The sequence below is a fragment of the Mirounga angustirostris genome, unplaced genomic scaffold (genome assembly GCF_029215605.1).
Source record: "Mirounga angustirostris isolate CCGP_5_RB_7025 unplaced genomic scaffold, mMirAng1.0.hap1 SCAF_4, whole genome shotgun sequence".
NCBI lineage: Eukaryota > Metazoa > Chordata > Mammalia > Carnivora > Phocidae > Mirounga > Mirounga angustirostris.
In genome coordinates this window covers 117,847,409-117,861,494 of record NW_026991712.1, presented here as the reverse complement: position 1 = coordinate 117,861,494, position 14,086 = coordinate 117,847,409, and the positions used below count along the sequence as shown (strand labels likewise).

The following is a 14,086-nucleotide window of genomic DNA, read 5'->3' as shown; positions in this document are numbered from 1 at the left end:
TTCTGACAGATGGACTTGGAAGTGACCACTGTATCCTATTATATGGTGTCTGTAAGTTTTATATCAAATATATTACATTTTTTTTCAAAGAATAAGTAACTTACCTACTGTCTGTTAATTTTAAACATTCTCCTTTATTCTATCAGCTGTATGCTCACACTTGAAGACATTCTTTAAAATCTCACAGTACCCATTTTGTTCCATCCTCATCTGTGCCAATGGTCTCAGGGCTTTCTTTCCAAAAGGCAGATGCTGCATAGAACTACAAATGCGGAAAAGATCCAAATAATTACTAGAATAGTAATATTATGCATTCAGTAGTCTAAATCTGTGATTCCCCACTCCCATGGGTAAACCACACATAAGAAAATTAATAGAAATGGAGTTGCTGTCTTAATAGAAATTGTACTGGAAAAAAAAGAGAAACGCTTAAATTGTGAATTCCCTGTATTGTTAATGTGGTTCAAGTAGGCCATCAATATGTGTCCTATTTACTGATAGGTGCAAAATAGGTGGTGGGAGATCAATCAAAACCCCCTTCCATAAATTACCACGACTTCTAGAAATTATCAAAACTTCACTGGAGTGTCATACGTAGTCTTCCCAGCAATGAGTTATAGTCAATAATTCATTCCCTGACTGAGCTGATAACAGGCAGATATTCTAATAATGTGCCAGGATTTACTACTGGACACAGCAGTAAGTAGGAATTTCAATGCAGTGTTAAATGTTATCTCAGTGGAGAAAAGCAATAAAAACAGGACAGAGAAAAGCGTCTGGGTACAATGCTTGGATGTTTTAACCCTCTAATTAGAACAAACATGTAGAAAGGTAGTGTTGTTTAAGTTTTCATTCTTTCTTTGAAGCAAATTGTTTCCAGAGTATTGTTCTGTAATGACTTCTCTTGCCCTTATTGTCAGTGAACACAACAGATGGCTCTGAAAAAATGCTGGAAAGAAAGTCTAAGACTTTGTTTGAATATTTCCCTTTTAAAGGAAACGTTCCTCTAAAAATTATCATCTTAGACTAAAGGTCTTAAATATATTTTCAGTGATTTCTTATCAGACAGAGAAATCGACAAATTTGCTTTCTCTGTCAGAATGTTTTGAATCCAGAAAAGAAGTGGTGATTCATCAAAAACAATTTTATTATGAAATTTGATTTATGTTGAGAAATATAAATGATGACTTTATAATGTGTACCTCTGCGTGGAGGGAACACATTTTAGTCAATTGAGTTATCCAATTTTATTATTTAAAAAAAATCCATATTGGTTGTTCTTTTTATGCTAAAAAATTTATGGCACTGTGTAGAGTAGAAATATGTGTTTTTCAAGTCTATGGACAGCTATGGATTGAACTCGCGTAATTCCACCAGGGTCATTCATTACAATTAGATGAATAAACATTATCATGTTTTCATCAACTTTTTTTGTGAGCAAACAGAGACCAGTATTATACTTTAAAATATTATATTTTATTACAAATCTACATAGAGAGAAAGCTTGATTATATCAATACTGTAATTAAAAGTGACACTAACTAAAGAAGCTATGGTTTGGGGCACTTGAAACTTCTGAATTATTAGCCTTTCTTTTACCAAGAACAGTTAGTGGGAACATAAGGGGGAATGAATTATGTTTTAATGCTTTAGTTTCTCTATCAATAAATGCTCATTTCCATCATCTTGGAGAGGAACAGTAATTAATGTTGAATGAAATTGCTATTTTCTACTGGATTTATAATTTTAATATATATTCTTACTAATAACCACCTCACATATTCACAAATGGCCCAGTCATCTACATACCCTCTTTTGTAACTATTACAAAATTAAATTTACCCGTTATAAGATTTAATTCGACTTCAATAAGCATAGCCTGTCAACCAGCTAGACCATTCACAAGACCCTAATAAACATATAATATACTCACATATACAGTCCGATAATTTATCGGCAATGATACATGCAGAATATCACTTGAATAATGTTGACAGAATTCAGTCCTAGAAATAGGTAGTGTGAGTAAGCCAAATAATTTTTCTATGATATCATCACTATGGAATATATTCATATATCAAAATTTGATGTAGTTCTGGGGCAGGTTTGGGGGATTTTTAAGGTCTTGTTCCTACCCTAATAAACACATATGAAGAAAGTGAGTAATTTCTTGCCACTCTAATAAAAGTGGCCTTGCTGTATCAGGCAAAATTATGTATCACACAGATGTTATTTTCTTCCTTCCCATCATCTTTTTTCACCTTTCCCGTCATCCCCAGGAGTTTCAAATGTCCTAATCAACTAGAATAATTAAAAGCAAAATCTACATCTTAAATTATATTTCTAATCACAGCAATATCAATGCTGTTTCATTTTCCTCGCGATCTTTTAATTATTTTATTGTGATCAAATCAACTTCTTCGCTATGCTTTGACATTACCCTACCAAAAGAGAGGTTAGGATAGAACTTTCAAAGTACCGATTAACATAATTTGGTGGGACATTTACCAAATGTAGACACTGGGATTGCTTAAAAAAAAAAGAAAAGAAAGAAAGAAAAAGAATGTTCTAATATGGCAACTACCTATTCCTTTACCACAGGAAACATCTAGTGAGATATTTACAAGAAATTTTGAGAAATATGAACAAAAGGCAGTCAGTAAATTTTAAGTATTATTATCAGTGTTTAAAGCCAAGCTATGGTTCTTTGAGATGTAGTCTTTCAGAGAAGTTGAGCACTCCTTAAACCTTTGTGCTTAAAGGAGACCGCGATCTCTCGGCCTCTACTTACTCGGCAGTGCCTCCCGGCCAACACCACCACCATAAAACACCGGCAGGGACCTAACTGCCATTCCTCCTCCTTGGATTTTCCTGTTCCATCTGTCAGTACCTTCCATTCCCTCTTTTACACTTTGGAATTGTTGTCCTAGACTCAAGCTTTTCAGATTCACCTTGGTTGAACCTTCTGATTTCAAGGGGTCTCTGGGATGGCAGCAATAAAGGTAGGCAGATTTAAAAAGATTTTTTTTTCTTCCTAAACAGGCTGCCTTCAAACACAGTTTTGCATTGACTTTAAAAGTTTAAAATATTTTTTCTTTTTTTTTTAAAGATTTTATTTATTTATTTGACAGAGAGAGAGAGAGCACAAGCAGGGGGAGTGGCAGGCAGAGGGGGAGAGGGAGAAGCAGGCTCCCCGAGGAGTAGGGAGTCTGATTTGGGGCTCGATCCCGGGACCCTGGGACCATGATCTGAGCCGAAGGCAGTCACTTAACCAACTGAGCCACCCAGGCGCCCCTAAAATTATCTTTTTCTTGAGAAACATCCGGGGGGCACTCTGTCAGGGAGGTTGCCGTATCAGCATGGAATAGCCTGGCTGTTCTCTAGGCACGCAAGGCTGAACGTGGGTCTGTGTAGAACTTCTGGCCGTCTGTGGGAGATTCCTAGAGCTGTCACTCGGAGAAGGGGAGAAGGGAAAGATGATTATGATTGCAGGACTTAAATGTGAAGAAGGGAAGATATGGACAAATCATTTTGGGGTGAGTCTGGGGAATGAGAGTTTGATCTAGGATCAGTATGGTTCCTGTATTTAATTAGGATTCAAAAAAGAAACACTTTTTCTCTTTCTTTTCCCAAACCCTGTATTCTTATTTTTCGCCGTAGGTGAGTAGGCTAAATGAGGCATGTATGATGTCAGCAGTGTTTGCTTGAACTATCGGGCATAATATACCATTATCACTTTGCATTTAGGCAATTTTACTATATACCAGGATTATGACTTTGAGCACTGTTTTATACTCGTTTAAGGAATACCTGAACACAGATTTTCCTCATTCACAATGAACTTGTGTGTGTTTACACAGTTTCTGTGAGTTCAGCATCAGTGGAAATAGAGGATTGACATTGCTACCTCACTTAAGCCGGCGCTTTCAGACCACAGGTCTTGCGACTCCAAGGAGAGAGCCCTGCCAAATGCAAAGAATGCAGAAATAAAGACTACCGAGAGGTGGCGCTGTGGTTAAAGTACACCTGAATTTTGATTACAGTGAATGTATTTACTTCCTTACCCCTCAGAAGAGAGACTGTTAGCCATTATCGCTTTTGTATTTCTATAACCACAACATCAGCAAATAAAGCTCTCTGGTAACATACTCCCACCCACTCCAATCTACCGGGACATGTGTAAAGACCACGCTCCACGCACTATTAGAGCCAAAACACTGAAACCACCTCCTAGGCCTGTTCTTGCCTAGAGATCTGTATTCAAAATTTCAGCCATGCTTTTCTCCTTCCTTCCTTCCACAAAACTACATGGATGCTTTGGATAATCACTCAGTGATATCCGATGTCTGACTAAATTTCTAACATTTCATTTTAAAATAAAGATTTCCTTTTAGTGCACATACTTCAGGAAATGCCTAAAGTACCACCATTCATTACAGACCTATATATTATGTGTTCTAGTTAAGAAAATCATTTTAGGAAAAAAGGACAGATAAAGACCATTTGGCTTAATTCCTTCATTTGTAGATGAGAAAATTAAGGGCCACAGCAGGAAATTTACTCGTACATGACAAATCATAACTTAATCAAACCCTCATAAAATCCCACTAAGATCTTGTGTCATCTCGTTTTGATTATTATAAATTATTAACAAATTGAAACTGAACCAGGGAATTAAAATGTGTGCATTATTTGTTTATGGGGTTCCTTTCCTCATTTGGTTTAATTGAGTTTTCTTTACTAATCTTCAAGGAACATCACATCTTTTTAAGATGGCCTTCTTTAATCACACCCATCTGCAGCTGTTTTCTGTACAGGGCATTTTAATTACTATTACATTTAAATCATTTTTTTTAAATGTTTCTCATACGTGCATAAAGTGACTTGATCATAAAAATGCAATTTTAAATACCAATCAATAAAAGTAAGTCGTTTAATTTTGAGGTGCTAGAAATATAAAGAAATGACTATTCTAATTGGTATTTAAAATGTCCTCGCTTGATGTTACAGGCAATGATTACTGTTTCTTTTGCAGCCTGAATTTTGATGGTTTGAAAGACAGAAATCCCCCAAACAGACACTAAAACCATAGATGTTTAACGACTGCGTTGTCTAGCCAGATTCTTCTGCAGGTCCCTTTCCTCAATCCAGCAGTACTGTACGTAATACAATATGAAAACATGTCCCACAAGGCTGGTTTTACTTAATGATACTTAGCAGAAGGGCTTTGCACTTTCATGATAATTTCCACCAGAAAAATCTCTCTGGAACTTACTAATAATAATCAGACCTAATATTAGCCTCAGATCAGAGATTTATTAAACCTATTTGGCAGAGTAGATAAAGTTGAATGACGAGGTATTCAAACATCTAGGCTGAGCTTGGGCCCTGGAAAGAGACTCTCAGGCTAGCACCCTAAAAGCATTCCTCAACAGTTAAATATATACTAGACGTGACCTTTCTTACTCCCCAGAGGCTGTGAGATTAAGAATGTTGCAATTACTTCTGTTGCTTTCGGGGGCTATCAGAAATCATCAGGCCTCATCCTCCACAGTGGGGTGGATAGAGGGCAACACTTCCTCCCCGAAGTTTCCCTCAACTTCCAAAGTAAAGGCTGTGATCTTTCCATCACCAACAACTGATCAATATCCATGAAATGCCTACGAGGTTCTTGGTTCGTACTCGGGCTCATGGGGAGCATAGGGATACGTGGGCAGTATTTAAGAACTACCGATTCTGTCTTTACCTTGTTAACTGAACTTCCACTAAGGCTCATCAATCTCGAACGCCGGGAATTAAAAAACCAAAACAAAACCTCTTCTGCGTGTGCGTGAAGTCCACCGCCCTAAGATTTCGGGAAGACTCTTCTTCCCAAACAGGAAGAGACCCATTTCTGGGAAAGACGCGAAGTTAAGTTTCCTAAGGGGCTCGCGTCGGCGCGAGGGGAGGGCGGTCCCCGAGGGGCGGGCGGGCGCGGGTCCCCAGGGTCGTCCGCGCGCTGGGAGAGCAGCAGCGGCGCCCCGCGCCTCGGCTCGCGAGCCCGGGCCGCGGAGTACGGCCCCGACGGGGGCCCGGGCGCCCGGGTCTCCGCTCGCCACCTGATTGCGGCCCTTCCCTTCTCCTTCCCCGGCCCGCTCCGCCGCCTCCTTCTCTCCCCCGCCCCTAGAGTCTCGTTTCAGTCATCCCTTTGTCCTTCCCCGGATTGGCAGGTTTTATTATTCCGCCTGAACAATCCGGCCGCCCAGTGGCTGAGGGTCGCTGACGTCGGCGGCAGAGCCGGGGAGTAGTTGGGATTTTGCTCTGTCAGTAACACATGTGTAAGCGCCGCGGAGGGAGCGAGCGAGCCGGCTAGAGGCCAGCGCCGCCGCCGCCGCCTCCTCCTCCTCCTCCTCCGGGCCGGGCAGCAGCAGCGGCCCCGGCAGCAGCCCGGGCAGCGGCGCAGGCTCCAGCGCGCCGGGCCCCGGCCGGCCGCAGCTCCCCGGCTCCCGGGTGCGCCCGCCCCCCGGCCTCCGCACCCGCTGCCGCCGCCGCTCCGGGGCTGTTGTTTCTGCGGCTGCTCCCCGGCTGCAGGGGCAGGAAGCTCGGCCGAGCGACCGCCGCCGCCGCCGCCGCCAGCCCCGAGCGAACGAGCGAGCGCGCGGGAGGGAGGAAGGCGGTGGAGGAGGAGGAGCGGGAGGCGCGCGGGCGGGGGCGGGGGCCGCCGGGCGGGGGAATATACAAAGTGAAGCCACATTGCCAAACTTGCAGCAGCGATTGCAGCAGTTGCTGCCGCTGCGCCGCGCTTGAAGCCGCGCCGCGCGGGCCGAGGGCTCCTGCAGCTGCTCGCGCGGAGCCGGAGGCGGAGGAGAACGCCGAGGACTGAGACTGACACTCCTGCTCTCGGCCGCCTGCCACTTACGCGGGGCCCCCCAACCCAGCCTCAGAGCAACGCGTTAAAAAAAAAAAAAAAAAGCAGCCCTTAGCCCCCTCCTCCCCTTTCCTGCTTCTGCGAGAACATTCCCCCCCCCCCTCCCTCCAGCTCCGCCAGCCAAGGCGCCCCTTCCTTGGAAGCCGAGCGGCTTCGCTCGCTTTTCGCCGCCGCCGCCTCTCGCAATATTGCAATATAGGGGAAAAGCAGGTAAGGGGACGGCTGGGGAGCCGCGGGCAAGGAGGGGGGAGAGGGAGGAGGGGGCCGATTTGGGCCCGGGCTGTTTTCTTTGGCTTCCTTCCCTTGACCGTCCCAAATTGCAAGTAAACAATACGTCGGCTTAGATAATGCGCGAGTCTGAAACTACCGAGGCCGGCCTGCGAGCTAGCACGGAGGGCAGCCAGCCCCGGGCAGCCAGCTTTGTAGCGGTTCCTGCTTACAAAAGGGTTCTTCTTGGAGACGGGGCTGGTGGGGACCTTGGAGGGGGGTGGGGATATTTTCAGTTCCTAAGGGAGAGGCAGGAGGTGCTTAAATGAGGGTTTAAGTATGAGAAGTAATGTGGGGGAAATAGTCACGACCCCCCCCACCCCCCCAGTAAACACTATTTTTGAAACAGTGGCAGAAAGGACCTAAGTGAGCAGGATTCAGTATTGCTGGTTCTTTTCAAAAATTCCTCTTGGCTTATAAGTCTTTTGTTCCAATCCAGGAGAAATCCGGTGAATCACCTAATTAAAATCAAGACATGAATTAAGCATCCATTTTTGTACTACAAATTGCCAGCGCTACGTTTGTCCCTCCCCTGGTCTCCATTAAAAAACACCAGAGACGTTGTTAAAGAGGGGCAGATTTTGCCTCTAGCTGCCAGTTCTGCTTTCTATTTCACTGACTATCCCAGGACCTAAATTGCTTGGCTATGTAATTACTAGAGTATAAGCCTATTTAACTTAAAAGCTTTCTTTTTTTTCCAACTCTAAATGAAACTTGATGAGGGCCCGTCCTTAGTTATCAGGGGAGTCAGTTTCTGGTCAGTCCTCTTGATTCATCTCTTTTAGATTTAATCAGCATTAAGGTATTGCTTGTCCTTAAGAGCTTTAGCTAATGGGGTTACTGGATGCTTTTCTCAGTGTAATGTTTCCTTTTCAAAAAAAATATACATATATATTTACCTCTCACCAAAGATGGGGGCGGGGAAGAGCTTGGAATCTCCTCCCTCCCTCCCCTTTTAAAAAGGAATTCGGAGCGATTAAAACGTTGGGGGGAACGGTTTAAAGACCTCGGGCAGGAAATGCAGATTCATTTGGGTTAGGGCTGAAATTGTAACAAAAAGCAATTCCTCGAGTAAATGCATCAGATAAATCAATTTACATAAAGGTATGATGCATTCGGATAAATGCAATGCTAATGGGTTTTAGAGTGGTCCTGTTTCCAAAGTCTCAGGGTTTTGTTACAGCTTAATTGGTGCAGTTCTTATTCTGGTTTATTGTGCGGTCACTGGACACACGTTCCGGGACTCTTTCGGAGGAAATGTGTTTAAAATCGGCCTATTTAAGGAACCCGAGTCCTTGTTTCGTTCCCTTCCCCTGGTTTTTTTGCAGCAGCCAAGTTGGGCCGGGGACAGGCAAAGTTCGCCCTCTCCCTTCTGAGGTATCAGCTGAATGTCTTGAGCAGATAGCCGGGAGCCTCGGGGGGAGCCTACACTCTCGGCTTACAGAGGACAAAGACAAAACAGGCTGCTTAATTGGCAGTAAATAACTTGATCTTTTTATAGAATAAGTGACTGGAGGAACACTAGGACTTTATTGGAGTCAGGATTGGAGGCAACAAATTAATCGGTTTAGGCTAAGCTTTATAAATTGATTCCTATATTATACCCCAGTTGCCTCTCGTGACATTCATTAGAAAGAGTGGGGAATTTTTAAAAGCAGTTTTTGGTGACAGCAGGACTGGCTCGAATATAACTTGTGCATCCTTTAATAGTGCCTTCTCGCATATTATCTGTAACGCCCCCCCCCCCTTTGGAGGAACAAAGCTTTAGCATTTAAATTGCTGATCAAGGGCAGATTAGTGAGACCAAAGTGGAGAGTGTTTGTATAGGAAGTTAACAGGCATCCTAAAGTTCAATGATCTATTATTCTTGCCTGTGTCCTGAAAACCCAGAGAAAACACTCATTGATCTTCAAAATGAAATGAGATTTGGAACAATAATGGGAGATGGCGGTCACCACAATGGCATGTGAAAGGTGCTGTTTAAAATACGAAAAACCAGTTTCGCAACTTTACACACCGCACCCCCTCCCTCGCGTCCCCTCGCCTCCCCTCCCACCACCACGCTCTCCCTCTTCCCCTCTGCCGGTTTCTCCCTCCCTCCCTTTCAGAAAACCGAACTATTTCCAACTTGTGAACTGCAGCTGCACTTCCCAGGGCAGAGCTCGGGAGGGAACGTGGCTCCGGCGGGGGCCGCCTCCCCGCTCCCCTCGGCTCGCTCTCGGGGCTCGGCGGGGGCCGGGGAGGGGCCCGGCGCGGCGGTGGGTGGGTTTGACCCTCATTTGCTGGAGGCGGGCGGCGAAGGAGGGAGGAGGGGGCAGTGGGCGGAGGCGGGGGCTGGGAGGAGGCGCCGCGAGGGGTGGAGCGCGCCGCCGAGCCTCGCTCTCGGAGTTTTGACAGTACCCAAGCTGAAATTGTCAGCGGCGGCGAGCGCTGGAAAGTTGAGAGGAGCTCGTGGCCCCAGAACAAAGCTTGAGAAAAGTAAACAGGCGGCTGCTGCCGGCTATCCTCCCTCCTTCCCTCTCCCCCTCACCCTCCTGCGCGCCGTTGCCTTGCTGCTTCCTTCCAGCGGCTCTGGGGGCGGGGGAGGGGGGGCACGGCTTCGTTCTCTCGCGCGGCGATTACCACTAACTTTTGCATCGCCCCTGTTTTGTCTCTCTCTCCCTGTCCCCTTCCCGCCCTCTGCAGACCATGGTGAATCCGGGCAGCAGCTCACAGCCGCCCCCCGTGACGGCCGGCTCCCTCTCCTGGAAGCGGTGCGCAGGCTGTGGGGGCAAGATTGCGGACCGCTTTCTGCTCTATGCCATGGACAGCTACTGGCACAGCCGGTGCCTCAAGTGCTCCTGCTGCCAGGCGCAGCTGGGCGACATCGGCACGTCCTGTTACACCAAGAGCGGCATGATCCTTTGCAGAAATGACTACATTAGGTAAGACTTGGCTGCTTCCCTTGAGATGGTGAGCAGAGCAATGGCAAGGCCAAAGGTTACCAAGGGTTTTAAGGAAAGAAACAGGGTACCTGTGAGAATACGGTGTAACCTTCACCTCAAAAACCTGGTTGGTCTGATTTAAGAGGTTCGAGGAGCATTTGTTAATCTTTCAGGTTTTAATAATAAATTGACGGCAGAAGCCGTACTAAGTAAAAACTCTTGTCCATCTGGTGGGACTGGGCCGTTAGGTGTGTAAAGGTTGGGCACTCTCCTGACCAGAATTTTAAGTGGTCTGCTCCAACTGGACCCTTGGCTGAAAAGTGGGAGTTAGGCTGCTACCTTAAAGAAAGGTAGGGACCTACGTAGAAACTCAGAGACAAAAGATTGCCTTAGAAATAAGTGTAGTTAGAAATGATTTGCCTATGGTGATGGCTAATTATATTTACATAAGCTCTTTTAAACTTTTTTGAGTGGAAAACTGTGACTCATTCTTTGTGCTCCTTGTGAAAAATGCTGATTACCCATCAGTTTAAAAACTTGTAATTCTTCTCATAGTAAACTCCCTCCCTCTCCCCCCCCCAACAAAACAAAAAAACCGTCAGTGGTAGTGTTTTTCTTTGTAGACTGTTACTTGGAGGCTTGTAATGCTCAGTGTTAGTGTGTGGTTTGTGATGTAGAATTTGCAGGTTTTTCAGTTGAGGAATGTTCTGATTTTGGGTTGTTGTTGTTGTTGTTTGTATCACTACTCTTGATCCCCAAAAGAGATTTAGGAAAAGAGGCTATAGAATTATACTAATCTTGCATTTTAAAGCAATGTATAGGAACATTCATATGCCTGTGTAAGTCTTTTCCAACAAGTTTCAGTGCAATTAATGGAAAGAATTCAGGAGGTCAGGTGCCTATAGGATCTTTTCAGGTGAACTCAAGCTACTTAAACTCATTAATTTGAAAGGAGGCATTTGAAGGATTACACATTTAATTTGAGTAAATGGTTTGATAGACTGATGCACATGAATGCTTCTAGGAGGTGTTCTGTTTCAACATCCAGTAATTAAAAAAAAAAAAAAACACAACAAAAAACCCACACGCACACCGTTGATACTAGAGAACCGTTGATATTAGAGAACCGCTCACTTTTACGAAGAATTGCATTCTAGTTAAATTTCTGTCCTAAACCGTTTTCTTTATAGAATATTAGTAGAAAACGTTGCTCTCCTCAATGCGGGTGAATCAGTGGATGAGGTATTTTGTACAAAGTTTAGTTCCATTGTGATTCCCTCAACTCTGCATCTAAAAGTGCAAAAGATCCCAGTACAGTTCAGAGCTGAGTATGTGTATGTTTATCCCAGTAATTTCATTAATCTAAAATGGAGTAAAATGACATTTGGTTATTCCGATAATGCAACCTATGTCCACTCTGCTGGCATCCTTAATCAGCAAGTAAAAGAAATATAGGAAGGGAGAGGGCTTTTATTTTTAAATTAAGATGGCAGCATTAATTTCACTAAGTGTTCTTTTAGAAGTAAATGTTGGAAAATCAGCAGGAGCATGGGTGTAATGCTTTCTGGTCCTCCTTCCAAGCAATGCCAGGAGCTTTGACAGTATTGTAATTAAATAGAGAGCAAAACTGGTAAGAAGGCAGGGTAGCTTAAAGTGCAAAAATTGACAGTGCTGTTCAGATGCGGTGAATGGTACAGATTCACCTCATCTCCAAGTGCTTTCGAGAAAGCCTTCGCTTCTGATTACCACTAATTAAAAAGAAGATGGGTCCACTTGCATTCCCTCAAGACAAGTTTAGGCAAGTGGCTTTCTGGGAATCGGCTCCTTTCCCTATTCTTGGGACCAAACATAAATGCCCATTTGGTGTTTTCAACTGGCTTAATGGAGCAATGGAGGATGTGTGCCCAGCCCCACGCCTTAATTAATTGGGTCCGTGTTCTCACTCTTTTTGCCTCTGATTTTGAAAACTGGAGCCAGGCTTGCTCTTGAACTAGATGCTAAACTGAGAACCTTAGATCTCTCCAGGGAGAGAGGAGTTCTAGCTCAGTACCAAATTGATCATGGCCTCCCACTCCGCTCAGGGCTCATCAGCTGCTGAGCTCCCCCACCTCCAGGCTGAGGAATCTCTGAAGTCTTCCTTCAGTGTTCCCTCCCTCTGCCCATCAAGATGCCGGCAGGGTGGGAAGGTGAGGAGGCTCGCGCGGTCCTTTTCCTCTCAGCTACTCCCTCCCCAGCGCCCCCCCGGCCAGGCCCACTTGTTGGAGGAGCTTTGAATTCTGTGCAAGGGTGGCCACCGAAGAGCGGAGTAATCCGCTTGCTAGACGCCAGGTGAAGGGAATCCTTGGGCACCTCCGCCCGATTGGGACCACAGGGCGATCTATTAAGGGGCTTTAAACTGCCTGACTTTGAGGTGTGATCTTTTGAAAACTACCAAGATATGGCTAAAATGCTGCGGGGAAGCAGGGCCGGGAAGGTGGTGGTGGGGATGGGGGTGGGGGGGGGCACTGCTTTTCCCTAGTCCCTCCCCCCTGCGTGACCCAGTGTTGATTGGGCAGAACTGGTCTTCTGCCTCCTCTCCCTCCAAGATTTCAGATAAAGCCGCTGCCTTGCTGCAGCGAATCCGCACAATTAAAAGCTTTAATTAGTGGCTCCTCCATTTTCTTAGTTCTGATGGGCTTTATCTAATGAGATCTGGTCTCTGGCTTAGATCTGCTCCGAATGACGTGTCCGCAATGAATGAGAGCTGCGTCGCAAACAAAACATTTAATTAACAAAATTGGCCTCTAAGAGAGGGAGGGAAAGACTGGGGGGGTTGTGGAAGGGAAGGGGGAGGGTGGATTTAAAGGGGCCAACGCTTGCCCACCCCCGCTACAAAAGTCGGCGAACCTTGCAACTGTCCCCTCTCCCCCTACCCCCAGCTTCCGACCCCCCCCCCAGCTCTATCCAAGCGCCACCAAGTAGCTTTCGAAACTCCGTTTCTCTTTTCCTCGAACCCTTCTTCCTCCACCCCCGTCTCGGGCCCGAAGACTGGCGCGGAAAGTGCAGCGAGAGGAGGAAGTTCGGAGACCGGCGGGTGGGGCCCCAGGTCCGGGGAGGGCGAGGAAACGCACCGGAAGCCCGGGTGGCGGTCCTCGGCGAGCTCTTTCTCGCTTGGGCCCGGCCGGGGCCGGCGCCGCCCGAGGCCGCGTTCGAGGCGTCCTACGGGCCGGCGGCCTCGGGCCCGCGAGGGGGCGAGCGCAGGGCGGGAGCCGCGCGAGCCTTCGCTCTTTCTTTCCCCCGGCTCCTCTCGGGCGTTCACGTGGCGCCCGCAGCCGCAGTGAGCGCCGCGCGGCCGGGGGTGGGGGTCCCGGGCGGGGGGGACTGGGGGTGGTTGATGGTGGAGGGTGTGTTTGGGGAGGGGGTAGCGTTAGGAACCGAGGCGCCGCCAGACATCGAGTTCATTTCCCTGGTAATCAACAGCAAGCTGCTATATTCAGAGAATGCTGTCCCTTTAATTGAACAGGCTAGGTAATTAAATGGCACTTTTCCAATAGGACGTGCTAGGTAAATCTAATAGTTGGTTATTTAATATCACTTTGAAGTCTGCCCACTCAAGCACAATGACAGCACAGGAGCATGTGAACTATTAGCTAGGAAAAAAAAAAACCCAGGATCTCAAAAATTAATTAAATCGCATGCAATTTAGGGGGAACGTTTATCTTGATTTGTCATAACAGAATTAATTCAAGGCCTCCAATTCACTTGGGGGCAGATCTGTTACTCTGAATTAACCAAGCGTAATTTGGCTGATTTTTTTTTTTCCTCCCTCCCCTCTCTAATGCAGCAATTGCGATTATTCACAGCCCCCCTCTTAAGTATCAATAGCTTCTGGTGCTTTTAAGGTGCTTGGTCTCTAGTTATTCCGAAGTACCTTTAATGGACTTGGCTCCAGGCATAATTTCTGGGTTGCATTTCTTTGTTACATTTAATATAGCTGGTGCAGAATTTA

General features: G+C 45.9%; 1 protein-coding gene and 1 long non-coding RNA gene across 5 annotated transcripts in view; one reads left to right on the top strand and one right to left on the bottom strand.

Annotated features, from left to right (window-relative positions):
* Positions 1-1,095: 1,095 nt before the first annotated feature.
* On the bottom strand, positions 1,096-6,198 carry LOC123859431 (uncharacterized). Its single transcript, XR_006794471.2, has 3 exons — positions 5,747-6,198; positions 3,811-3,962; positions 1,096-3,446 (listed from the first exon to the last, which is right to left on the bottom strand). It is a non-coding gene; the product is annotated as an uncharacterized LOC123859431 (long non-coding RNA).
* A 109-nt stretch (positions 6,199-6,307) lies between these two features.
* The window catches only part of LMO4 (LIM domain only 4), a 17,235-nt gene continuing 9,456 nt past the window's right edge, over positions 6,308-14,086 (top strand). The window contains exons 1-2 of one of the 4 annotated variants that reach the window (XM_045897272.3): positions 6,308-7,117; positions 9,860-10,098. In XM_045897272.3, coding sequence (XP_045753228.1) covers positions 9,863-10,098 — 236 coding nt within the window. In that variant the 5' untranslated portion in view covers positions 6,308-7,117; positions 9,860-9,862. Of the gene's footprint in view, positions 7,118-9,064; positions 9,148-9,292; positions 9,437-9,479; positions 9,653-9,859; positions 10,099-14,086 lie in introns of those variants that run through there. The other 3 variants (XM_054512761.2, XM_054512760.2, XM_045897273.3) reach the window with 3 other exon arrangements.